The sequence below is a fragment of the Peromyscus maniculatus genome, chromosome 1 (assembly GCF_049852395.1).
Source record: "Peromyscus maniculatus bairdii isolate BWxNUB_F1_BW_parent chromosome 1, HU_Pman_BW_mat_3.1, whole genome shotgun sequence".
NCBI classification, from domain to species: Eukaryota; Metazoa; Chordata; class Mammalia; order Rodentia; family Cricetidae; genus Peromyscus; species Peromyscus maniculatus.
Window position 1 is genome coordinate 6,662,285 of NC_134852.1, and position 27,973 is coordinate 6,690,257.

Consider the following 27,973-nt stretch of genomic DNA (forward strand, 5'->3'; position numbering starts at 1 on the left):
GCGTGCATATCACCAGAACTTGATGATAAAATTCTTATTGCTAAAGACATCACACGCATTTGTTACAGGACATACAGAAATGAAGTTGATACTGACCAGGAAGCTTCCTCCCCAGTAGCTAGATTTCATAGTACCAGAAGGTGCTATGCATTCCTCTGGGTGAAGAATCACCAATAGCTCTGCACAGATACAAACCCTGTTTGCTACAATAATAACTGGTGGGGCAAAATATGCCCATGGATCCAGTAGTGGCATAAATGTTATAGATAGGGTCAGCCAACTGCTTCTTGAGTAGAGGCAATTTATTCGTGGTACTGTAAAAGTGGACAAGAACCTGGGTCAGGGAACACACATACTACCATTATTTTGCCAAATTGACATAATAGCAAACCTCTAAATTCATTTCTCAGTACACACAGATTTATACAGATCTCAGACTTCATCAGAGAAGTTTCTTTGCACAGTGGACAGCAGTTAAAGCAGAAATGTACAACTGGTCAAAATATAGAGGATAAATGTCTATGGACTGCTCGGCCACAGAAGAGACATCTACGTCACATCCCTCCTTGCAATGCTCAGGATCATCTTGGAAGACAGTCCAGAAAGATCGTAAGAGTCTAAGGTCAGAGAGGACTGGAGTGAAACAGTGTCTTCTGGACGTGCCGGGACTCCTGCACTCATGAGCTCACAGCGGCTGTAGTTGCCTACACAGGACCCAAAGAAGATCAAGACAGGTCCTTTGCAAACTTAGCAAGTGCTTTTGGCCACTGGTCCATCTCTCCAGTCCCACATATGTAATAAAAAAAACCCACTTTATTATGTGGTCTAAAGTGTGAACTTTGCAGACGACAGTATCATGTCATAATGTCAAGTGTTGGATGTGTCTGGGCCTGATGCTTATTGAAGAACATGCTGTTTGGCTCACTTGAATTTGTGTGAATTCTTGTTTCATTCTCACGATTATTATTTTTTTGATACTGCTTGATATGGAACCTAGTGTTTTGTGGCATTTGCACACAAATGAATGTCCATACACACCAATACACACACACACACACACACACACACACACACACACACACACACACACACAAAGAAAACAAAACAAAACAAAAAACATCTCATCGTATTTGAAGTAAGCGTATAGTTTTGTGTAGGTTCACAGCTGTTTTCAGGCATTTCTACCACTGAACCACATCCCTTTCCTGTTTTCACCTTTTATTTTTTGATTCTCACCCAAAACTAATAATCCTCCTTCTTCAGCAACCCAAGTGCCTGGAATTATAGGTGTTCATCTCCAAGACCTACCTTCCCATTTTACTAGTCATTTTTAATTTCACCTGATTGTTGTCTGAATCACACATGGGATTTCAATCTTCCTAATGCTGTGACCTGATCTGTGACCCTCAGTAACCTGTCCTGGAGAGCTCCATGAGTGCCCTGTGGGCTGAAAGTTCTTGAATATCGGCAGTGCTGTTCATATCTACTGCTTTCTTACTAATGTTCTGTCTGGATGTCACGTCCAATGTTAGTAAAGATGGGAGTCTAGTATAACATTTCCTCTATCTCTTTTTATGTGTTTGTATGTAATGATACAGAAGGAATATACACACTGTTAGTTGTTCATGCTGAAGTCTTGATTCAGAATGATAATATAGAATGAACTTCTTTGTCTCTTGTGACAGATTTTCACCTCAGTTCTATTTTGCATAATGTAAATGTGACTACTACGTCTTTGATCTATCTATCATCTATGCTTACATCTCTCTGTCTCTTTCTCCCTTCCTCTCTATCTATCTAAGAAAGACATAGAGCAGATGGGCAGCTGGAAGGCATATGTTTTCTTTTTATTTTTCAACCTAGAAGAAAATAGAATTTACCTAAGACCTGTGATAATTAGTCATCATTGTTAATGCGACTAGATTTTTAATCACCTAGGAGATACACTTCTAGTTGTGTCTAGCAGGACATTTGCAGGGAGGTTTAACTGAGGAAGGAAGATTCACATTGAACGTGGATGGAATCAAGGAACAAAAGAAGGCTAGAGAGATAGCTCATTGGTTAAAGTGCTTGCCTATCCTATTATGAATATAATTGCTTATTAATGTTTATTGACCATTTATAAATGATAAAGGGTGATCTTTCTAGATATTATCAACTTTAGCATCTGCTGGTTTACAGAGCAAATCTTCCCCTGGAAGGAAGCTGCTTGCTGCCAGTTTTTACTCTCATTTGCCTGCTCTCATTCCTTGTAATACATTGGAAAATAAATTTCAATCACTGAATCCACCCTCAAGCTCCTTCTGCTTCTCCTGACATCCTCTCAAATCACTGATGTCCCTTTTATTTATCATTGTTACATGTACACACCACTTTTTTATCCATTTAGTATTGCTCCTATGTACATATGACCAGGGCTGACCACTTGGGATTGAACAACCTGTGTGGAAACTCATCCCTGGAAGAAACTTATTCTCCCTTTCAGTAGCTATTGACTACCTATAGCTCTTCATCTAGGCATGTGACCATGTGTAATTTCCAGTGTCCATATTTGCATGCCAAAGGGTGATGTTATTATGCTGCTCTTGTTTTGGCAACTGAGTTGTTGAGATTTCGTGGATTCATTTTTCCTTACCATGTCTAGGGGACACATGCATCATCAGGTATCTTAACAAGATTTGAGAGCCCCTGGCTCTCAAAATTCATCTTCCCCCTCTCCCATAATTGTCCCCAAGCCTTAAGTATGGGAGTTGTATTGCAAATACATAAGTTGATCTTGCGCCCTGTTTCCAAAGACACCACACACTTTGGACACAGGATTTGGAGGAATCAAGTTGCAACTGAGCTGGTGTCTTCCTCCTTGAGAACTGGCCCTCATAGTACCAGAAGGTGTTCTGCATGCTGCCAAGTGAGGAGAAAAATCTGTATTCCTATCAAACTTCAAAGTCTACAAGCCACAACAATGACTGGACCAGCAAAATATCCACAACAGTGAAATAGTGGCACTACTGTCTTGTGAATAACCAACAGCTATCTGATCAGATGTAATGCCCACTCAATAAAAAGGGGTTCATGTCTGGTATTGTAAATTTAGACAACTGCTTGTGGCTAGAGATGTTGTAGACCGATGAGAAGAACCTACCACTTCCCTTACATAACTTTCTCACCTTTCATCAAAGAAGCTTCTTTTTCCCAACATACTGTCTTTGTTCATGCTCCTTGTTTCCTCCATATTCCCCATATTTGTATCAAATTATATTCTTCCTAATTGAAGGATTACTTTTATTTTTTCCTTTATTTCCAGCGTAAAGTATAACATTTCATTAATGTTGGTAGCAAGGTTCTCATTCATCTTCATTCGTAAAAGATGATTTCACAAGAAATAAAATTCTGAGAAGGCAAAACTATTTTCTTTCTCCCATTCAAATGAAGTCCATTGCATCCTGCCTTCTCTTTTGCCAAAGTCAGTGATCAATTCAAAGTCTCTTAATGAAAAATCCCATGCCATCAACATAGGGTGCTGCTACGATTTTTTTCTCACTTTGATTGTGTTTCTATATGTAGATCTCATTGTTTTCACTGACTAGAGTTAGGTATGGTTCTGAATCACAGAGGCCCTTGTAATGATTTTGAAAGTTTCTTTCTTCCCCTCACTGTAGTAACATAATTGAATATTTTGCAAAGTTACAGGATATTATTTCACTTTTCTTTATTTGTTGAGACTTTTTGTGCACTAATATATGGTTGATTATGAGCATTCCATAGACTGCTAAAAAGAAATCTGTATTCTTTCATGTTTGGATGGAAAGTTCTGTAGATGTCTGTTAGGTCTGCTTGGTTTATAATATATTTTCACTCCAGTGTTTCCCTATTTCATTTTTGTCCAGATGACTTGACTATTGTGGAAAATGGGGCATTAAGGTTAATCTATAGTTTCATACATAGTCATATTTCTTTTATAGAATTAGGTGCTTCTATGTTTGGCATGCTTGTTTAGAATTGTAATACCCTCTTGGTGGATTGTTCGTTTAGTAAGTATGAAGTGACATTCCTTAGCTCCCCTGACTACTTTTGGTATAAAGTCCGTTTTGTCAGATATATAATCTGTAACAGAGCAGCACAAAGAAGGGAGGGTAAATGAGTACAGATAATTCAAGAGTCTGTTTCAGGGCCACAGATACAGTGGTTAAGCAACGTACGTCATGGACAGGCTTCGGTTTAACACTCTGCACCACGAAGGAAGAAAGTCTGTGGCATTGAATTAAAGAGAGTGGGATGTCTCTGAAGCAAGGTGGTACCAGGGAAGGTAACGAGAAATCACTAGGTTCTGCACATCTGACAAAAGTAGCAACGGATCAAGAAAGAAATCGACACAAGTGTGAGAGAAACGGGAACCCAATCCAACATCAAGATTTCTATCTTGAGCGAGAGGAATAGAGCAAGGTTCCAGGGGAGTCACTAAGTAGAACAAGATCCTTCTGTCAAGCACAGCCACTATGACAGCATCAAGTAGCATGTGTCTGTGCGTCCTAGTTGAGGACAGTCGTCCAACATTTGGACATATTTAACTGAACAAAGATTACACCATGTTCTTTTTGCTATTCTTATACAGTATCATTTCAGGGTAAAAATATATGTGTCTTAATCTGAAAAAAATGTAAAAAAAAAAAATAATAAAGTACTTGCCTATCAAGCGTGGGAAGCTAAATTTGAATTCAGGAATTCACATGAAAAAATAGGCACTGTGATGCCCCAGTAATCCAAGCATTGCCATGGTGAGATGGTAGGCAGAGACAGGCAGATACCAGGAAGTTTGTAGATACCAGGAAGATAATCTGGACTTTGGGTCAAAATCCTGGGCCAAGCAGAGGTGAAAGATGCCTGAGGACTGATATTTGAGGTTGTCTTATACTCCCAACATGCACACTGTGCATATGTGCACCCACACTCACAGGTGCATGCCCGAATACACACTCAAATTACAGAAATGAGGTGGGAAAAAGGGTAAATGGGGTTGTGCTTCTCCTTCTGCTCCTTCCTATTTTCTTTTCTAGTTTTGCTGTTTGGTTATTATGGACACAATGTAACCAATGGCCTCAAGCTCCTGTTGCTATTACTTCACTACCATGGTGGACTATCTTCTCTCAAACTGTGAGTCCAAACAAACCATTCCTTTCATAGGTTGCTGTTGTCTTAGTTTTTGACACAGCAACAAGAACAATAATTTTATTCTGTATTTATATGTTCATCAGAGATTTTTATATTGCCTTATTTTATTATTATTTTTATTGTTTATTTGGGAATTTCACATCATGCATCCTGATTTTACTCACCTTCCAGTCTTCCTTTCTGCCTCCCTCCTCTGTGACTTCCCCTTCCAAATCAAAAGTCTATTTTATGTTGTCTATATATTCACTGGAGCATGGCCAAATTCCTAGTGTCCAGCCCCCTAAGGGAGGATAAGTCTTTCTCCACCTGTATCCCGACCAGAAGCCATCCACTAAGGAGAGCCATTTGCTGGCAGGAGTTGGGCAAAGCCAGGTCTCCTGAACCCATGCCACTCCCTGCACCTGCAGTGCTCTGGACCGGTGAGGGGCAGAGTCAGGTCTCCCACAAAAGGCAGGGTCAGCTCTTCAGTGCCCATAAACATTAACATGGCTTCAGGAAGCAGCCCAGATCACAGGCATCAGCATGGGCTTCAGTGGTGACATGAGCTGCAGACATCAACATGGCCCTTGTGTGTATCAGGGCCACTTGTGGCCCTCGGCAGCTGCGTGGTTCTTGAGTCTTAATGTGACCTCAGCTGGTTACACATGCCACTCACATCAGCATTATGCCCTAAGGCAGCAAAACCTGAGCACATTACCAAGACATCAGGCAGTGGCACAGATTACATACTTCCACATGTTCCTGAAGCCTGGGAGCAGCACCAAGGACCACAGGCAGTGATAACATGGCCTGCAGTTGCATCATGGGCCACAGTGGTCTGTTCAGAAGGTCCAATCCAGGAAGTGAACCTTTCTTCATCTCAGGCCTCCATCACTGCCCAGAGCCAGGGGTATCCCAAATCCAGAAGGCAAGTTCAGGGGATGGGGCTCAGTCTGTGTCTGAATAAGCTCCAAGCTGTTATATACCACCCAACCAACCCTACTGGTCAAGATGGCCTGTTGATCTCAGCCTCTTTCTCTCTCATCTATTACCACCATCACACTCCCAGTTCCACCTCGCTCCATAGCACTCGTGCCACCCTGTTTTTTTCTGTCTTTCCCAACTCTCCATCACATATTTGTTCTTTGTAGTGGTGCCTGACACTACCCCAGGCTGTAAGCTTGGCTGTCTTCATCACTGCCCTGGGCTGTGAGACCCAGCTTGGTTTGTATTTCTTACGGGGCAGGGATCATGGGGATGAACACCTTAGTGTTTGTGTGTCTGATAAACTCTCCGCTACTTCTCCACTTCTGAAAGGACATGGACATATGGTTCATTCATCTCTATTTTGGGGACATGCCTAAAAGGTTGAAATTAGAGCCCCACCTTATCAAACTCAGCACCCAAAATAGATGCTTGCACATCCATGTACTGCAGTATTATTTGCAATAGCCAAAATATGAATCAATAGATTAAAAATGGAAAGTATGCACATTGTTTTCTAAAGATTTATTTTAAATTATGTGTATGTGTGTGCTTGTCTCTGTGTGGATATATGTGTGTGCTGGGGGGCGGGGCGGGGGAGGTGCTCAAGGAGGCCAGAAGAAGGCATCATATCCTCTAGAGCTGGAGTTAAGGTGGTTATGGGCTGCCTGACATAGGATCTGGAAAAAACAAACTTGCGTCCTCTAGAAAAGCAACAATTACATTTAGCTTCTAAGCCATCACTCTAATAAACACAATGGAGTTGTACTCAGCAATAAAGGACAAAATGATTCCATTTATAAAAAACTGGATGGAACTAAATATAATCATACTAAGAGAAGTAACCCCATGTCTTAGTTAGGGGTTTGTTGCCATGAAGAAACACCATGACCATAGGAATTCTTAATTAAGAAGATATTGATTGGGGTTGGCTTACAGTTTCACAGGCTTAGTCCATTATCACCATGATAAGAAGCATGGTGGTGCACAGGTAAACATAGCGCTGGAGAAGGAGCTGAGAGTTCTACATCTGAATCAGCAGGTAGCAAGCAGAGAGGGTGACACTGGGCCTGACTTGAGCTTCTGAAACTCCAGTGCCTCCTGAGGTGACACACTTCTTCTGACAAGACCACAATGACTCCAACAAGAACATACCTCCTAATAGTGCCAGTCCCTGTGAGCCTATGGGAACCATTTTCGTTCAATCACATCCAGATTCAGGGAGATAAATTTTTCATGTTTTCCTCCATAGGCAGAATCTATATTTTTAAAAGGTGTAGAATAAAAGGGAGATTCTTAAGGAAGAGGAACAGACACCAGAAGCAGCACAGGAAATCAAAGAGTGACCTACAGAGGCCAATGTATTCAAAGTAGGCATTATGTTTCCATGGAGATGACATAATAAAATCCATTGTTTGTGCAACAAATATACACTAATAAATTTTTAAAGCATTTCCTAGATAACATGTTCAATGCCATGTCTAGTCTTTTTAAGCTTTAAGAATTTTGTTCAGATTAAGAAAAAATGCCCTACTCATCAATTAATTCATAACTATTTTAATAGGATAGTATTCAAAGCACAGTGGGGTTTGAAATATTTTCATATATAATGTTCTGATGAGAAATATGAAACACTGTTTTTTCCTACGAATGCTAAACAATTAGTCACATTCTTTAAATTCCAAAGTGCTCACAAACACACACACACACACACACACACACACACACACACACACACACACACATCTATGGCTTAAAAACATTGTAGTTTCTCCTTCTGCCCATCAATCCCCATCTCTGAAATTCTCTTTTGAAATTTCAGCTCCAAAAAGAATAATGTAATTTGGGATACTAAGAACATGCAATAGTTCCACAAATAATAAGTCAAATGGCAAAGAAAAGTGACCATTTTAATCATTAGCTAGAAACAAAACTGTGTTAAAAACTAGGAAGAGTTAGACAAATTATTGACAGAACAACTGAAATGATAATCAAAATGTCATTTTTCATGATCATTTATTCCACATGCAAAACTTCACATTAAAAGACTTAGGTTTTCATGGGTTTACTCAAACAGGGGAAATGCGATTTTTATATTTATTTTTGAAGACTTCCATTTTGTGGTTTTTATCTGTAGCAAATTAAGATGAGAGGGAAAGCAAAATGAAAAAAAAATGTTGGCTTATTTTAAGCACTTGGATCTATGCTTATGAAAATGCAGAACCACCTGGCGTAATGGCACCTGCCTTTAGTCCCAGCCTCTGGGAGGCAGAAAGGCAGTGGGATCTTTGTGAGTGCCAGGACAGCCTGGTCTCCACAGTGAGCTCCAAGCCAGTCAGAGCTCCTCACTGACACCCTGTTTTGAAAAGGGGGAGAAGCAGAACCCGAGAATCAGCAAAGAGGAAAGTCAAAGGTTTCATCAGTGAAAATATAAATAAAGTGGAAATAAGAGGTAGAAAGGAAAATAATGTAACAATAATGGAGAAAGAGAGGAAGAAGGGGAGGAAGTAAAGGAGGAGGAAAGGGGGGTACAGGAATATCGCTACACCATCAACAAAGGCAAGCACAAATGAGACCACACTTTTACAAATAAAGGGAGAAAGAGCATAAGTGTTCTACAAACCAAAGAAAACTGAAGGACACTCATGTGCTGTCTGTGAGTTTATATAAGTTTGTTAGTACCCCTCCTCTCTGCTGTCCCCAAGGAGCTCATCTCATATCTCGGGTATGCTCCTTGCCTTGTGAGGTTCAACTGTTCTTCCAAGCATTCCCCAAAAGGCTCTAATACCCTAAATACATTCCACATTCACTCAGGGACATCTCAGCAGGTGGAGTTCTTTCCAAGGCCCATTCTGCCAAACGATCTGTTCACAGGGTCCTGGCAGAAATTTCTCTCATTTCAACCTGTGGTGCCTCCTTATGGTTCCACCAGGCTTCAGCCAACATTATCAATGGAATAAGGAGAACCACCCCTGCCATGCCCATCCTGATTGAATTCTCCAGGGTGTAATCCTTCATGACAGAACCTGGCAGGGGGAACAGAAAACTTTATCAGGCCATCCATCACAGGAACTCAGAAATGCAACTCTTTTCTGTCTACCTTAAAAGAATTCTTTCTGTCCAGACAGTATCCTCTGCCCTGAAATCATAATAAGTCTTTCAAGGGGAACCACATTCATTAATTCCTCACTCTTGCAAGTTTCCTTTGAACTTCCTGGTCTTTGAGTCTGTGCACAGGCCTGTTGGTGGCTATCATCTTTCTCCTCCCCAACCATGCTAGGATTCAGGGGTAGAAATCCTCCATGGACATATGTCTATTCACTTGAATGTCCTTTGTTGCTACCTGGACTTAAAATAGCACATGTTTCTCTCAAGCCTGCTAGAGGGACATGGGGGACCATGGTCCTTAGTTTTACCTCTATCCATTGTGAATATCAAGGAATCATTTTCTCTCCTGGTTAAAAAAAATGATACCAATAAGGAAACCTTCTGGAACTCACACATCTAGGGTTACGGTCTGATTGACAGTTGGGATGCAGTGAACTAGAGTATATTCAAGAGGAAAACAGAAGCAAGAGCAAGTGATAAAATGTCAAGAGAGAAATAGATTTAAGGGCAGGGCAACTGCAAGGAATCTTTAAAGTTCTGTGTGTATGCTGACTACCGACAGTGTTCACATACTTCCTTGTGTCCCCACCCTCTGACACGGGTATCCCTGGTACTCACCTTGTGTGACGTTAAGATGATATGAAGAGTTGGTGGCATCAGGAACTGGGAGGCAGAGGAAGAACAGAAGATGAGGTCTTGATTCTTCCTACAAGTTTTCAGCCCACCTCTTTCCTCTGTGCTTGCTCCAGGAACTTGGCATTTGTTGTAAAGTCACTTCTCTATAGGAATGATCACTGATGCTTCCTGGCACCACATGCTAGTGACACTTTTGTGAGTTTAATTCCATGCTGTCATTCTCTTGAATATTAATTTCTTCTATAAATTTTAGCATTGGCAGCAATATAGTATACCAAACCAAACTGAGAAAGAATACATTTTTTATCGCTTTTTGGAAACTTAAGTATGTTATGTTTTTAAACTACTCTATCTACCTTCCTTTGTAGATTAATGGAGTAATAATATGATGGAGATTTCTTATAGCCAACCTGTGTTTCAATGAGTTTCTTTCTTTTTTTTATAGAATTGTGAATTGCTGTTTTTGGAGTTAGGAAAAAATGCTTTTCTGTCCTCTACTCTCATTGGCATTATTCACCAATCTAATTAATTTCTATATATATTTCTGTATTAAAATATTTATGCTGAGAATCAAACCTAGGGTCTTGTCTTGCCTGCACATGTTAGGCAGATGCTCTACAAATGAGATGCACTCTCAAGACCTTTGTATTTTATTTTTTTAAAGGATTTATTAATGTTTATGTTGTGTCCACAGGTGTTTTGCCTGCATGTGTGTCATATACCAAATTCATGCATCCTACCCAAAGAGTCCAGAGAAGAGCATCAGAGCTTCTGAACTAGAGTTAAAGACAGTTATGAACCACTGTGTGTGTGTGCTGGAAACCAGACACAGGTCCTCTGCAAGAGTGGTAATTGTTCTTAACCACTGAAATGTCTGTTCAGGCCCCAAAGATTTTTTTTAATCTTGTGAATGTGTGTAATGTGTTTCTCTGTTGTATATATACTCACATGAGTTCAGAGCAGTTGTAGGCAGAGTATTGCATGACAGCCCTTGGAGATGGAATTATAGGTGGTTGTGGGCCATCCAACGTAGGTGCTGGGAAACAAACTTGGTTCTTCTTGAAGAGTATCAAGTGTTCAAGTGTTCTTAACCACTTATCTACCTTTACAGTCTTTCATTTCTTTCTTTTTTAAAAAATAACTTTATTTTATGTACATTGGTATGAAGGTGTCAGATCCCCTGGAACTGGAGTTACAGACATTTATGAGCTGCCATGTGGGTACTGGGAACTGAACTCAGGACCTCTGAAAGAGCAGCCAGTGTTCTTAACCACTGAGCCATCTCTCCAGCCCTGCCTTTCATTTCTTAAAAAATGTTTTATTTTACTAAGTGTTTGAGTGTTTTGTTTACATGTATGCATGTATGTATGTATATATGTATGTATGTATGTATGTTTGTATGTGCACCACATGTATGCAATGCACACTGATGTCAGGAGAGGACATTGGATCCTCTGGGACTGGAGTTACAGTTGGTTGTGAGCCACTATGCAGGTGCTGGGAATTGAACCTGGGCCTCAACAAGAGCAACAAGTGCTCTCGACCACGGTGCCATCATCATCTCCTCCTTATGTTTTTTAAGTTAACTGCTTTTCCCCCCCCTCTCTCTCTCCCTCTCTCTCTCTCCCTCCCTCCCTCTCTCCCTCTCTCTCTTCCTCTCCCTCCCTCTCTCTCCCTCTCCCTCTCCTCCTCCCTCTCTCCCTCTCTCTCTTCCTCTCCCTCCCCTTCTCTCCCTCTCTCCCTCTCTCCCCTCCCTGTCTCTCTTTCTCTTTCTCCCTCTTCCTACCTCTCTCTCCCTCCCCCTCCCTTTCCCCACCTCTGTGTGTGCCCACATCTCTGATTTACTTGACTCTACTTATCTCTTTTGGACCCAAAATGTAGTTTTCTCCTGAGTCATCCTATAACATCAGTGATTATTTCAGAATATGGTCTTTAAAAGCCAGTTTGGAGATACAGGAAAGACATACAAACACACAGGTACTGGTGTTCAACCTCTTCACCCAGGACCATAACATAAGGCCATTATGACTCAAGCAGAGGAAGGAGGGAGGGTCCAACTAAAGGCAGTGTGAGGAATCATGGTTGAAGCAGCGTGAGAGAGCACAGCACAGTCCTGAAACTCAGGTCAGGTAGAGGATATGTCTGGGTTTCCTGGTTGAGAAGGGAGACGTAGTAAAATGGAAACTCAGTTTCTGAACTTCACAAGGTAAGAGTGGAAAGAGCCTCTTTCTGACCCATGGGTTGTATCACCAGGGTTTCTCTGCTGTTTGTCTCTGTTCATAACTCCTCTGATCCCCCCATCTATGCTTTTAAAAAATTATTTATTTCATTTTTGAGATTATAAAATACGTAACTCTCCCTTTCCTCTGCCAAACCTTCTTATCTGTTTCTATATAATAATATTAACTTGAGTTTCCTTTGTCATAGTCTCTGTCATTAAAACTCTCATCAAGTCTATTTCTCTCCATAAGTACCCAATACTTACCATCCTCCTGTCCTAAGACTGCCCAGTTCTAGAACATTCAGTACATATATGAACGAGAGCCTAAGGAATAAGTCTGGAAACTCTCACCTGAGATTACAATGTCCAGTGGGTCACTTGGGTGTGACCACACATGGGAATGTTGACTAGAAGAACTGTAACATAGGTAGGTCCCAGCGTGTGCTGCAGTCACAGGAGCTATAGAGATGTTGACTTGGGAGCCACCAGCATAAGGCTCCCCAGCTAGACGCATTTGGACCTCATTTACATCCTCTCTGTACACAACCAGAATGAAGGTCTCAAACATGGCATCTGAACAGCACTTCAATGTCATCATCTCTCCTGAATTTATTGGAGGCGCTGGTAGGGCCGAGAGAGAAGGCTTTCTGTAGACTCCTAAAAACAAACAGGTTGTGAGTTTGAGAGTCACTCTTCCTCACCCCACATCATGGAAACTGGGATAACAAAGGTTCTCCAAGCCCAAGTCTTTCCTCCTACTCATATCCCCATGTTCTCTTCTGTGACTATCTCCCAACCCCACACACTTATCTATTTTTTTCTGTCTTTTCTTCAATTCTCTATGTCTATAGCTTTAGGCTCCATCTGACTGGGGTTGTCCCATGAAGATGACTGTTGCATTCATCTACCACAGACCTCTTCTATTTTCTATGATGGATGAGGGTAGAAAACATGGCACGCTGGGTTTCAGGCTCCCCTCTGTATACATTTCATGCCTTTTGGGGAAAAGTGAGATCCTTGCCAGGATGTGTTTTCTCCTGGGCTAGACTGGTTCACCCAGTGTGCCTGGGCCTTGTCTGTAGTCCCAGCTCACACAGGGCAGCCTTGAGTCTGGATTCACGAGCATCACCCCCCTCTCAGCCTGATGGCAGCAACAGTCCCCTGGTCATACTTGCCTCGGCTTCGCCTCTCTTCCTTTTGTCTCTGACTTGGGTACATATCTAGTTACTAATCACTGATGTTAGAAACGATCATAAAGATGGCATAAGAAAAGGAACATGCATGTGTGATATCTTCTAGTTCTGGAGGTAAAAAGTCTGAAATGAGCCCACTGGTATGAGTCTCGTGTCTTAAGGGTTGCATTTCTTCCAAAGGCCCCAGGAGGAAGAGTATATTTCTTTTTATCTTCCAGATTATAGAAGCCTCCTGAACTCCTGTGGCTTGTGGACACTTCGTTTTCAGAACCCGGAAAAAATGGAATGTGTCTCATGCTTCCTTGCTCTGACCATCGCTATCTTCTTCCTTCTCTTTTATGAGCTAGTGTAGCTACTCTAGCCTATGTGGATAACCCAGGACATGCTCTTCATCTTAAAGGCAGCTGATTAAACCATGAATTGCATCCTCAACCTTTGTCCCTCTTCCATATGGGAGTTGTTTTGTACCAACTGTCCGGTGAGAACTCACCAGGGTCTCAGGAAAACTACTACATTAGAACCTTCTGAGTGCAGTATCCTTCATAACCTAAATATCTCGTATTAAGTCTCACTCTTAAAGATCTCTCCATCACAACACATCTACCCTTAGAACCAAGATTTTAGCACATAAACTTTAGGTGGAGGTTAAACAACCAAACCATCAAACCACATGACAAATATTAATTGGTTCTAGGGCTGGGAATATGAATATCATCAGGGGAACACTCTCCTAACTACCTTAGTGCCCAGTCCCCTATACTGATGTTTCTGTGGCTAAGATACTTGAAGACATCCCTGCTATTCTGGGGGACTCCTATCTAGTAATCAGACTTAAAATCTCAATTGAAATGGTGGGATAATGAAGAACACCTCTGACATGGGCTGTCTCACCTGTAACTATGATCAACAGGGGATTGCTGATTTCTGACAATCCATCATGGACAATAGGAGCAATGCCCTGACATTTATAGATCCCCGCATGTGCCATGGTCACGGGGTACATGTCAAGGCTGTGTCGAAATATGGTGCCTTGGGACTCCCCATCTTCCTTGAACAAACGGAATATTTCAAACCCAAAGTGGGACTGACACCTCAGAGTCACATGCCCTCCAATGGGAACCAGAGGACTAGGCCAGGCAGACAGGGTGGGCTTGTCAGGAACCCCTGTGAAGAGAGAATGGCCCAATCTCAGAAAGGAGGAGGCAGGAGCACCTCCTTTTCCTTTGTGCTCAGTGCTCTCCTTGCTTATGTATTTCTGAAGTTCCTTCCAAGCCAATACATCCAGAAATACATGATGACGCCACATCCTACTGAAGCTTTTGTGCAACTACTGCCTAAGTGATCCAAGCCATTATGAAAATAAATTACATATAAAAATGTAGTCATCAACAGAGAACCAAGTGACATCAATTTGCATCAGAAAAAAAAAACATTAAGCAGCTGAGTTTGACTGGAATAATCTGGAATTCCCAGGACTAAGTTCCCCCACCTCTTCTGGTACAATAACAGCTGACCTCTGCATGCTCCATCATCATGGATGTTCTGGGAAGCTTGCATCCGCATCTCATCTTGAGAGGGACTGGTGTTCCAAGCTATGTGTCCTTCCCCACTACACAAATGACGTCACTTTTCCTAGACACTCAGGCCTCTTCCAGCCTTTCCCCCAGTGTTGATTGAGTCAACCAAGGAAAGAAAGTCTGGGGGTCTCTGGGACAGAATCAGAGAGCATATTTCCAGGCCTTCCGCTTTCCAACTTATGTCACTCACAGACATTCCTGGTAGTCCTTACAGCAGCCCAATCCCTATGCTGTTTACCTTCCTGTTGCAGAAAAATCTTTCTGTGTAGCATGAGAAGTAATCCATGATTTGAGGTCAGACTCACCCACTTGTGCCCATGTCCTCTGAAACAGGAAGACTCCTGGAGGGAAAGACCCATGACAGATGAACTGTCTCCTTCCAGCAGCCTGGCCCTCTATCTCTCTGCCCTGGTTGGTCCTCTGTACATTAGAAGTCAGAGTCCACTCAGTGAAGATGAACTCATGTACCAACATCCACCACTGCATGGAAGCCAGACCCCCTGCTGTGGGCAGATCCAGCATCCCTGGCTGATATTTCTACCCTTGTACTCCACATCATTCATTCCCAGCAGAACTCACCAGGACACACCAGGCTGAGGAGCGTAGGCAGCATGGTGCTGCTGCTGCTGCTGCTGCTGCTGCTGCTGTCAGGAGGCAATGCCCCAATATAACAGACAGGATTTCCTGAGAGATCCACTTCATCTGTTTCACTGGCTGACCACAGCTAAGGAAGCTGATACTTGTTGGCTCCTTGTATCTTGTATGTGGCTCACAAATTATGATGACTTTTAGAAAATTTTCAAGACTCCAAGACTTGCTTTCCCGATTTTTTTTTTACCATGGCTGTACTGGAACATGTCTTGACTTCAATTCCTCTTATTCAGAGCCATCAAATGAGGTAATTATATCAAAACTGTATCTATAGGTTTTTTTATACAATATTTAAATATTCTCCCTATGTAGTGTATATTCATTAAACGAGTACTTTTAAGATAATAATCTTAACATGTGGCCCCTAGGACCCGGGCCCTGGGACACAGCCAGTCCCAGGGAACCCCCACCCAACTCTGCCCCAGTTGCTGGCCAGCAGGGAAAACTCCTGCAGGAAGACCCACACACACACCAAAACCCACCATCGCACCCTGCATTCTACATGCCCTGCCCCAATACCCCCTGTGAAACCAGTAACTTCCTGAGGCACAGAAACCAAACCACCAGCTGTCAATGCACCAAGAGGTGAGTGATTCTCCTCACACCCAGAGTCCTGCCCCTAGGACCCAGGCCCTGGGACATAGCCAGTCCCAGAAAACCCCTACCCAACTCTGCCCCAGTTGCCGGCCAGCAGGGAAAACTCCTGCAGGAAGGCCTCCCCACTGACAAAAACCCCCCATCAGACCCTGTAATCTACAAGTTCCACACCCTGCCCCAATAACCAACCACCTGTGACCCCAGTAACTTCCTGAGGCACAGAAACCGAACAGCCACCTTACATTGGACCAAGAGTAACTTCCTGAGACAGGGAGTCCACCAGATCTCATTAGACCAAGAGTATTGTTCTGAGAGATAGAATCTGCCAACTCTCATTGGACCAAGAGAGGCTTCCTGAGACACAGAATCTGTCACCTCTGACTGGACCAAGAGCCCTAATAAGACCAAGAGCAGGAGTCACATAATCAACTAACTTGGGTTGAGCTAAGAGTAGCTCCCTGAGATATAGAATCTGCCAGCTGCAATTAGACCAAGAGCTAAGATTGGACCCAGAGGGGTCCCCTGAGACACAGAAACAACAATCACAGAATGGACCAATAGCAGCTCCCTTAGACACAGGCACCTCTTTTACCTATTAGACGAGGACATGGGCAGCCATCAAGGTAGAAGCACATACAACAACATAAAGAGCAACATGGCATCACCAGAACCTAGCCCTCCTCCAACAGCAAGACCTGAACATTGGAAGAAGCAGAAGAAAGTGACCATAAAATAGCTTTATAAAGATGCTACAGGCCTTTCAAGAAAAATTGAAAATTCTCTTAAAGAAACTGAGGGAAAGGCAAACAAAAAATTGGAAGAAATCAATAATCCCTTAAAGAAAGCCATGAAAGCCATGAAGAAGCAATTAAACAGGTGAGGGAAACAGTTCAAGATCTGAAAAGGGAAATAAAAACAATGAAGAAGACACAAACAGAGGGAATGCTGGAAATAGAAAATCTGAGTAAACAAACAGGAAACAAAGATGCAAGCATAACCAACAGAATACAGGAGATGGAAGAGAGAATCTCTGGTGTAAGGGATACAATAGAGGAAATAGATTTGTCAGTCAAAGAAAATACCAAAGCCAAAAATGTCAATACAAAATGTCCAAGAAATCTGGGACACCATGAAAAGGTCAAACCTAAGAATAATAGGGATAGAAGAAGGAGAAGAATACCCACTCAACGGCACAGAAAATATATTCAACAAGGTCATAGAAAAAAACTTTCCCAACTTAAAGAAGTAAATACCTATGAAAATACAAGAAGCCTATAGAACACCAAACAGACTAGACCCCCCCAAAAAAGTCCCCTTGACACATAATAATTAAACAACTAAACATACAGAATAAAAAAGAATATTAAGAGCAGCAAAGGAAAAAGGTCAAGTTGCTCATAAAGACAGACCCATCAGAATAACACCCAACTTCTTTTTTTTGTAGCTTTTAAAAGGAAAATTTATTTGACAATGTTCACTTAGCGTAATACACCTAAAAGGAAATCACAATACAATGAAAGACTTAAATCAAGGCCTCAGAATTTCATACAAACACCAAGACCAAAAATCCTAAAGTAAATGATATTGCTTGTCAAAATTACTCCATTAACTTAAAAAAAGGGGGGGGGGGAGCTTTAAACTCACCTGCCTTACAGGTTTATCAAATGAAATTAGAACAAACATGCCAAATGTTTCACTTTAATTGTAGACGCAGCTCCTATATTGAGTTTTACAAAAAAGCATGTCTTTTTAACATGCACCAACAGTGTTCAATGTAATGTATGTATAAGAGCAACATTTAACATAATTCAACTGCTTTAACCTAAATACGCTTACTGCTTACGTACATCCTACAGTAACTAGAGAAAAGCTGGGAATTGTTTAACAGTTACAGTTCTCTCAACTTCACTGTATCATCCTAGGTGACTATGTTCAACATTGAACTGAGGTCCTTTGAGTGATGCCAATGTTCACTTAAGGGGAGGCATCAATCACAAGGCTAGATTTCAAAACTATTAAACTGAAGTTTTTAAAAAAAAAATGACCAAGAGTCAGTGATCAAAATCAATTACATTCCCCATCCACCACTCATACTGGACATGCTAGACATCCCTCCCATTCCATTCATGCCCATAGATGCATGGCTTCTGCTACTGTAGTAGCTGCTGTTCACTACTCCTTGGCTACCTATGCAATGTTTGATTGAAAATTTCTTAATGGACACTTTGTAAGCCAGAAGGACCTGGACAGATGTAATGCAGACACTAAGAGACCATGGATGCCAGCCTAGACTAGTATACCCAGCAAAACTTTCAATCACCATAGACGGAGTGACCAAAACATTCCAAGACAAAATCAGATTTAAACAATACCTATCTACAAATCCAGCCTACATAAATCACTAGAAGGAAAATTCCAACCTAAGGAAGTCAGATACACCCATGAAAACACAGGCAATAGATAACCCCACAGCAGAAGAGAAATGAACACACACTACCACCAAAAGATAACAGGAATTAACAATCATTGGTCAATAATATTCCTTAATATCAATGGACTTAATTCACCTATAAAAAGACACAGGCTAACAGAATGGATATGAAAGCAGGAACCATCTCTCTGCTGCATACAAGAAACACACCTCAACTTCAAAGATACCTCAGAGTAAGAGGCTAGGAAAAGTCTTTCCAATCAAATGGTCTTAAGAAGCAAGCTGGTGTAGCTATCCTAATATCCAACAAAATAGATTTCAAACTAAAATCAGTCAAAAGAGATCAAGAAGGATACTACATATTCATCACAGGAAAGATCTACCAAGATGAAGTTTCAATTTTGAACATTTATGCCCCAAACACAAGGATGCCCACATATGTAAAAGAAACATTATTAAAGCTTAAATCACACATAAAACCCCACACATTAACAGTGGGAGACTCCAACATCCCACTCTCACCACTGGACAGATCTGCCAGATCGAAGCTTAGCATTCCACCCTAACAGAAAAGAATGTACCTTCTTCTCAGCACCCCATGGAACCATCTCTAAAATTGACCCAATACTCAGTTACAAAATAATCTCAACAGATACAAAAAAATGGAATAACCTCCTGTATTCTATCAGACCATCATGGTTTTTATTTAGATTTCAATAACAACAAAAATTACAGAAAGCCTACAGTCTCATGGAAGCTGAACAATGCTCAACTGAATCACAAAGGGGTCAAGGAAGAAATAAATAAAAAAATTAAAGACTTCCTAGAATTCAATGAAAACGAAAGTACTACATACCCAAACTTATAGGACACTATGAAAGCAATGCTAAGAGGAAAATTCATAGCAGTAAATGCCCACATAAAGAAGTTGGAGAAATCTCACACTAGTGACTTAACAGCATACTTGAAGGCTCTAGAACAAAAACAAGCAAAGTTATTCAGGAAGAATAGATGCCAGGAAATAATCAAATTGAGAGCTGAAATCAATAAAATAGAAACAAAGAGAACAATACAAAGAATCAATGAAACAAAGAGTTGGTTCTTTGAGAAAATCAACAAGATAGACAAGCCCTTATCCAGACTAACCAAAAGGCAGAGAGGGAGCATCCAAATTAACAATCAAATGGAAAAGGAGACATAACAACTGACAATGAGGAAATCCAGAGAATCATCAAGTCATACATCAAACACCTGTACTCCACAAAATTGGAAAATCTAAAAGAAATGAACAATTTTCTGGATAGGTACCACATACCAAAGATAAATCAAGACCAGATAAACTATTTAAATAGACCGATAACCCCTAAGGAAATAGAAACAGTCATTAAAAGTCCCAATCATAAAAAGCCCAGGACCAGATGGTTTCAACACAGATTTCTACTAGATCTTCAAAGAAGAGGTAATACCAATACTCTTTAAATTGTTCCACACAATAGAAGCAGAAGGAACATTACCAAACTCCTTTTATGAGGCTACAGTTACTCTGATTCCCAAGCCAAACAAAGATGTAACAAAGAAAATTACAGAACAATCTCCCTCATGAACATTGATGCAAAAATACTCAATAAAATATTAGCAGACAGACTCCAAGAACACATCAATAAAATTATCCACCACGATCAAGTTGGCTTCATCCCAGAAATGCAAGGTTGTTTCAACATATGAAAGTCTGTCAATGTAATACACCATATAAATAAACTGAAAGAAAAAAAACCACATGATCATTTCATTAGATGCTGAAAAGGCCTTTGACAAAATTCAACACTCCTTCATGACAAAGGTCTTGGAGAGATCAGGAATACAGGGAACATACCTAAACATAATAAAGGCAATTTACAGCAAGCCAACAGCCACCATCAAATTAAATGGAGAGAAACTCAAAGCAATTCCACTAAAATCAGGAACAAGACAAGGCTGTCCACTCTCCCCATATTTATTCAATATAGTACTTGAAGCTCTAGCTAGAGCAATAAGACAAGAGGAGATCAAAGGTATACAATTGGAAAGGAAGAAGTCAAACTTTCACTATTTGCAGATGATATGATAGTGTACATAAGTGACCCCAAAAATTCAACCAAGGAACTCCTACAGCTGATAAACTCCTTCAGTAAGGTGGCAGGATTCAAGATTAACTCAAAAAAGTCATAGCCCTCCTATATACAAATGACAAATTGGCTGAGAAAAAAATCAGAGAAACATCACCCATTACAATAGCCACAAATAATATAAAATACCTTGGGGTAACTCTAACTAAGCACGTGAAGGACCTATATGACACGAACTTTAAGTCTCTGAAGAAAGAAATTGAAGAAGATATCAGAAAATGGAAAGATCTCCCATGTTCATGGATAGGGAGGATTAACATAGTAAAAATGGCAATCTTAGCAAAAGCAATCTACAGATTCAGTACATCTCCATCAAAATCCCAACATAATTCTTCACATACCTGGAAAGAACAATACTCAACTTCATATGAAAAAACAAAAAATCCAGGATAGCTAAAAGAACCCTATACAATAAAACAACCTCTGGAGGCATCACAATACCTGACTTCAAGCTCTACTCTAGAGCTACAGTATTAAAAACAGCTTGGTACTGGCATAAAAACTGACACGTGGACCAATGGAACTGAACTGAAGCCCCTTACATTAATCCACACACCTATGCACACTTGATTTTTGATGAAGAAGACAAAACTGTACCGTGGAAAAAAAGAAAGCATCTTCAACAAATGGTGCTGGCATAACTGGATGTCAACATGTAGAAGATTGCAAATAGATCCATACCTGTCATCATGCACAAAACTTAAGTCTAAATGGACCAAAGTCCTCAACATAAATCCAGTTACTCTGAACCTGATAGAAGAGAAAGTAGGAAGTAGTCTTGAATACACTGGCACCAGAAATGACTTCCTAATTGTATACCAGTAGCACAGACATTGAGAGGAAACAATTAATAAATGGGACCTCTTAAACCTGAGAAGCTTTTGTAAGACAAAACCACAGCCTATATCATGGGAAAAGATCTTCACCAACCCCACATCTGACAAAGGGCTGATCTACAGTATATATAAAGAACTCAAGAAATTAGACATCGAAATACCTAACAGTCCAATTTTTTTAAAAAAAAATGGGCTATAGAGCTAAACAGAGAATTCTCAACAGAAGAAGCTCAGATGGCTGAAAGACATTTAATGAATTGCTCAACATCCTTAATCATCAGGGAAATGCAAATCAAAACTACTCAGATACCATCTTACACCTGTCAGAGTGGCTAAGATCAAAAACACTGAAGACAGCTTATGCTGGAGAGAATGTAGAGCAAGGGGAACACTCCTACACTGTTGGTGGGAATGCAAACTTATACAGCCACTTTGGAAATCAGTATGGTGCTTTCTCAGAAAATTGGGAATCAATCTTCCTCAAGACCCAGCTATACCACTCTTGGGCATATACCCAAAGAATTCTCAATCATACTACAAAGACACATGCTCAACTGTGTTCATAGCATTATTTGTAATAGCCAGAATCTGGAAACAACCTAGATACCCTTCAACTGAAGAATGGATAAATAAAATGTGGTACATATACACAGTGGAGTACTACTCATCAGAGCAAAACAATGACATCATGAAGTTTGCAGGCAAATGGATTAAACTAGAAAATACCATCTTGAGTGAGGTATCCCAGACTCAGAAAGACAAACATGGTATGTACTCACTCATAAGTGTATACTAGATATAAAGCAAAGGATAACCAGACTGCAACCCACAGCTCCAGGCAGGCTATCTAGTAAAGAGGACCCTAGGAAAGACAGGGATCACCCAGTGATGGAGAAATGGATGAGATCTACATGAGCAAACTGGATGTGGGGGAGGCATGGAGGGCAAGGGTGGGGGAAAGACAGCTTAGGAGAGCGGGAGGTTTGAGCTGGATCAGGAACAGAGAGGAAGAACAAAGAAAGAGATACCATGATAAATGGATACACCATAGGAATAGGGAAAAGCAGAGTGCTAGGGAGGTCCCCAGGAATCCACAAAGATACCTCCACCATAGACTACTGGCAATGATCGAGAGGGTGCCTGAGCAGACCTACTCTGGTCATTGGATGGCTGAATACCCTAACTGTCATAATAGAGCCCTCATCCAGTGACTGATGGAAGCAGATGCAGAGATCCATGGCCAGGTCCCAGGCGGAGCTCCAGGAGTCCAATGGACAAGAGAGCTTTTGCGGGTCACAGTGAAATGCCATAAGAGTTCAATATATTCCCCAGAAATCTATTCATCTCAGAAACAAAAGTAAAATCAACAAATTCAGTAGTACAAACTCTCATAAAACTAGAAAAGAGCCTGGAGCCCAAACATTGCTTGCAATTTCCACAAACACCAAGTTTTCCATTTTCTTCCCTTTTCCCCAATCCCAGAGAGGTGATGATCCTTTCAAAGATTTTAAACAAGAACTTTTTGTTGACTTCCTATAGTTGTCTGTCACTAGAGTCTCTACCAATGTCACATGTGAACCTTTGCCATCTGAGCAATGGCTCCGCCTATCCCCTTCACACCCAACTACACACTGAATGGTCAAACCAAGGGGTGCCCTGAGGCACAGATGATGGCATTTATTCTGGCAAAAACTGTGCAATTTGCCACACCAAAAATAAGGAGTGGCATTTATGGCTAACTTTCATGGTTTAATAGGTGCAGGCTTTGTTCATATGTCTTCATGGCTTCCAGACACCTGGAATAGAGGCCAATCAGCCTGGGTCTGATTCCAGCCTGCCTCGGTGCCTTGTATTTAGAGGACCCTTCTAGCAATTTCCTTTGCTTAAGCAAAGAGAGTAAAGAAAGTCTCCTGCAGCCACTCCAATGATGTCTGCCACTCTTCTGAGCCCACAAGCAGACCTAACCAGGCTCATTCATGGTCCTGGGTTGCTTAGGGCAAAACAGACAGCTAACATCCAATAAAAGGCTGTGGTTTCTGAAGGAGCAAAACCTGGAACTGAGTCATAGCTGCACTGTTTGGACTCCTTGTCTGTGTCCACCTCATGGTATGCTGGGAAGATTCACCAAGATGCTTAGAGAGGTCCTGAGAGTGCACAGTCCACTCAGATGGCCTCCTTCATAGCCCCTTTTTGTTATAATACTGAAGAAACAAACATGCAGGGTTTCCCAAACTCTGAGCAAGAGGATTGTGGGAAACAAACTGAGTGAAGAGCCAGGCAGCGTCTGTGATTCAAGTCACAGGAGTCTCAGGAGCCACCACTGAAGGAAAGGCATGCTTGGGCAGGAAGGAGAAGATGCCCCTTTCACCCCACCTTTGTCAAGACAGTTTCAGTATTAACGCTCTTTCTACAAAATTGTTTAGAAGAGAACAGGCGAGTCCAATAGAAAAAACCAGAGGTCTTTTTTTAGGTCAATGGACATGAGAATCAGCGAAGACCTTGGAAACGATGGGTGTTGCCCCTTGCTGGTCACACCAGAAGACACTCCTGACCCCTACTGTCCCAGTGGTGGCTACCATAGTAGCTTGAAATGCAAAGGAAAAAAAGGGGGGAGTAACAGAGTGTGCAGGCAGGGGCCTGGTCACACCCTATTGCTCTTCCCAATATCTACAAGAGGTGAAGAAAGAAGTTGGAAGATAGCCCCCCCACACACACACACACACACTCAGGTTACCCAGAATTCCTTTAACTCTCTACTTCCCTTGGGTGATCCTCCTCTAAACTGTACAGTTTCCCACACCTGACCTGCTTTCCCAGGAAACCCCAGGGGCTTTATCTGTTTCTCCTGACCCCTACCAAGTGACAGCCAAATGCAAGCTTCCAAAGTGCCCAGCATCAATGTGATGATGCCCGGATGGTCACAGACCTGGGCCAGGCAGCGCCTGCATGTCAGAAGCTTACCTAGATTTCTCTGTGAGGAGAGCATGAGGGATGCTGGTCTGCATTTCCACTAAGGCAGTCAAAGAACATGCACATGGCAGGACAACTGAGAGGAACCACAAGAGTCCAGGCAGTGCAGCGAGGAAGAGAGACTCATGAGCACACAGGATGTGCGGATGGCAGTGACTGGCCTGGGGATTCACAGGACGCCTTCAGAATGTAATGTTTCAATACCACTAAAGTGCTAAATCCACCCCACACCCCGCCCCCACACAGACTATGAGATGTCACACTAAATCACCAGTAATAAAGGATGCTCCCTGGGAACAGGCTGGGGCAGGACACCTTTTTAAGGCAGCGGGAAGAAATTTCCTCATTTTTCCAAGAGAAGAGTAAGAATTATATACAAGGTGGCCAACAAGTCTGGAAAACCAGGGAAGTCTTTAACAAATGCTTTATTGACATATGATGATAGACAAAATATAAGCATCTTCATTTCTGGACTTTATGGCCACCTATAGACTGCATCTTTGGAATCGGAAGAAAACAAAAAGAGTCTGCATTCCCATAATGGTCTTTCTCAGTGCAGGCGCAATGTACATCTAGTGCAAGACGCTCCAAGCCCACAGGCTTATTCCCTTTGCTGACTTCTTACCCTCTTCTTGGATCACTCACAGAAGAAAAACACTGTCAGCATTAATATCTAGCAGCATGTTCAATATTCATCTTGCCTTGACTAAAGAAGCCTAGACCACCTCTTTAGTCCAGTGATTTCCATACAATTACTACATTTATGCAGAAGATATGATCACCCCACTTTTCCTCAAGTGAGCATTTCCTTTGTTTTTGAGAATTCCCAAAGACTTTGAGGAATCTTTTTTTAAACAATAAAAGGTACAGAGTAGGTTCAAGACAGTCAGAGCAGCTGTTTAACCAAGTAAGCTTTCTGCCTAGCTCAGATCCCAGGATGAAGGGATTGAATCCAGCCCCCTGGTTCTCAATTTGTAGAAAGAGGAAGTTAGAGGGATAAAGGCAGAAACTATCATGTTACTGAACAGCCTATGAAGCGAGCAAGCAGACGAGAGAAGACACAGTCAGCAGAAACTAGGATGTCTAAGATTGGAGGGAGAAACCGTCACTGTGGAGAAGCAGTCACTGAGCGCAGTCAGCATCTATTCAATTGTCATCAAGAGAGTATGGCAGAGGACAAGCTGGGACCACGGCCCTTCAAGTTCTCAGGCTTACAGTATTGTGGTTCAACAGCCTGTGTGGAAGGTGGCATGAACCAGAGCTTCCTCCGCCATCTCATGCAAAAAGGCTATGAGAGCAGCATGTGGCTGTCAACCCACCTAGTGCAGGCTCAACACTGGTGGAAATCCAGTTTGTACTCACTTTCCCGTGAAGGGCGTGATGTACCCGCAGAGCTATACCTTTTTTTCAAAGGCAAGGAGGGTTTCTTCTTCATGAATTCTTTCTACCCACTAGATTTGCCTCATTACTTCATCACTTAAACTAGAAAAGATGTTGCACGCTGTCTCAGCTAGCTTCTAATTTGGCCAGGGCACCAGGACTACACGCATGATTGAGTGAACGACCATGTCGTCTTGGTTCTTCCGATGGCAGGCTCAGTATGCTTCCTTGGATTGAATAGGTGCGATCTTGTTTGAGAAAAGCATATAAACATAAGGCCATGTTTTGTTAGTCTCCGTCCCAGAAAACTGGTGGAGCACTCCTCAGCTCTTGTACAGTTCGATGACTGTTTTCACCGCAGCCTTGTGCCTGGCAGCAACTGCTTCAGGTTTATCACCTTCCTGCTGGACCAGTGGCTCACCAGTGACGTCATCAATCCCCTGCACTTGAGGCGGGTTGAAGTCCAGGTTATAGACTCTCCCACTAGAAGAGTGAACCCATCGTTGGCTCAGACGATCCTCAAGTGTCTCAAAAGGAATATTAAAACTGACCACAAGGTCCACATCACAGGTTCTGTCCAAGGCTTCTGCCTGTACTAATGTCTCATGGAACCCATCTAGCAGCCAGTGTTCGGTGCTCCGGGTCTCCAGTTCTGACACCATTAAGCGTGTGATCACATGATCTAGAACCAAAAGACCTTTTTCTAGGTACTGCTTTGCCATGTCACCAATTTCCATGCTGGCCTTGAGGTTCTCCCGCAAGAAGTGGCCGCTGGAGAGATGCCGGAGGCCAAAGTTCTGGGCGATCCTCTGGCACACGGTGCCCTTACCCTAGCCGGTCAGGCCCAGGATGACCACACACAGGAATTTGGAAGCCACGGCTTTGGCGGGGAGGGGGTGGCCTGGATCTCAGCCCATGCACTTTGCCCAACAGGCCCTGCCTCAGCTCCTCTGCAAGCGGGGATTCGCCGGCCCAGTTTTCTTTTCTTGGTGGGGCTGTCTGTTAAACACCAATGTGTCAGTGATTTCTCAAAAAAATTAGGATAATTTCATGTAGAGAGGAGGGTCCCATGGAATAATTTTAGATTTACCTATTTCTGGTTGGGATCCAATTTTCCCCAGTTTCCTGCTGTTTCACAAGATACTTGGTATGAACTAAAGAATTGTTCACTCACACACAAAATAAAATTGTCAAGTTGCTTTTCAGGGTGGTTGTACCATTTTGCTTCCCATTGACAGGTGAAACTGATACATCCAAACATGAATTTTTCTATGATCAAAGAAAACCTAGGTATTTGATTTTCCAAAAACTTACCAAATTGTTTCACAGAATGTTTGTACCATTTTGGTTCCCATTCATAATATCTGACTGTCTACATGAATGTTTAACTACGGCATGATTTTATCTTTGTCCTTTTTAAAAATGGAAAATGAAAGCCTTATTGTGGTTTAAATTTGCATGTTCCTTGTGGCTAGTCATTTTGAAATTTTCTGTGTAATTACTTGCCACCAATGTATTCTCTACTGAAATTTCTGACCAGAACTTTGTTTGCATTAAAATTGGAATTTGTCGATCAAAACAAAAGAGAGATCCAACAGTATACACAAGGGAATTATGTAATTATTCAACCTGGAATAAAGTGCATGGAAGTTAACTAAGTAATGAGAACTTCACAGATGCTGTAGGGTGAGAATAGAAGGTGTCAGTTAAACTCCATGGAATTTGAGGAGAACTATCTGTACCTTTCTATTTCTGTAATAAAACATTATCACCAAGTGAGCTTATAGGAGAAGTTATTTGAACTCATAGTTCCAGAGGGTTAGAGTTCACCATAGCATAATGAATGAATGATGGGAGGCACAAAATGCTGGGGACTCACATTCTGAATTATAAGCACTGTTAAGAGAGTGTGAACTAGAAATTATGTGAGTATTTAAATTATCAAAGCTCACACCCAGTAACACACTTCCTCCAACAAGGCCACACCTTCCAAACCTTCCCAAAGAGTTCTGTACCAGCTGGAGACCAAACATATTTCAAATGCCTGAGACTATGGGGGCATCTAATTCAAAATAC

The 27,973-nt window shown here is 41.7% G+C and overlaps 1 protein-coding gene, 1 long non-coding RNA gene and 1 pseudogene across 4 annotated transcripts in view; 1 reads left to right on the forward strand and 2 right to left on the reverse strand.

Moving 5' to 3' along the window:
• LOC107399851 (leukocyte immunoglobulin-like receptor subfamily A member 5) overlaps window positions 1–15,430 on the reverse strand; it is a 37,066-nt gene extending 21,636 nt beyond the window's left edge. For 2 of the 3 annotated variants that reach the window (XM_076568759.1, XM_015989279.3), the window contains exons 1-3: window positions 14,182–15,162; window positions 12,449–12,754; window positions 9,859–9,903 (exon numbers count right to left, since the gene is read on the reverse strand). In XM_076568759.1, the coding sequence (XP_076424874.1) occupies window positions 9,859–9,903; window positions 12,449–12,754; window positions 14,182–14,596 (766 nt within the window). In that variant the 5' untranslated portion in view covers window positions 14,597–15,162. The other variant, XM_076568765.1, reaches the window with a different exon arrangement.
• Window positions 11,915–13,722, forward strand: LOC121826094 (uncharacterized). Its single transcript, XR_006068425.2, has 2 exons — window positions 11,915–12,082; window positions 13,509–13,722. It is a non-coding gene; the product is annotated as an uncharacterized LOC121826094 (long non-coding RNA).
• Window positions 15,431–25,949: 10,519 nt separating the features above from the next.
• On the reverse strand, window positions 25,950–26,619 carry LOC102910959 (adenylate kinase 4, mitochondrial pseudogene; annotated as a pseudogene).
• Between the last annotated feature and the right edge of the window lie 1,354 nt (window positions 26,620–27,973).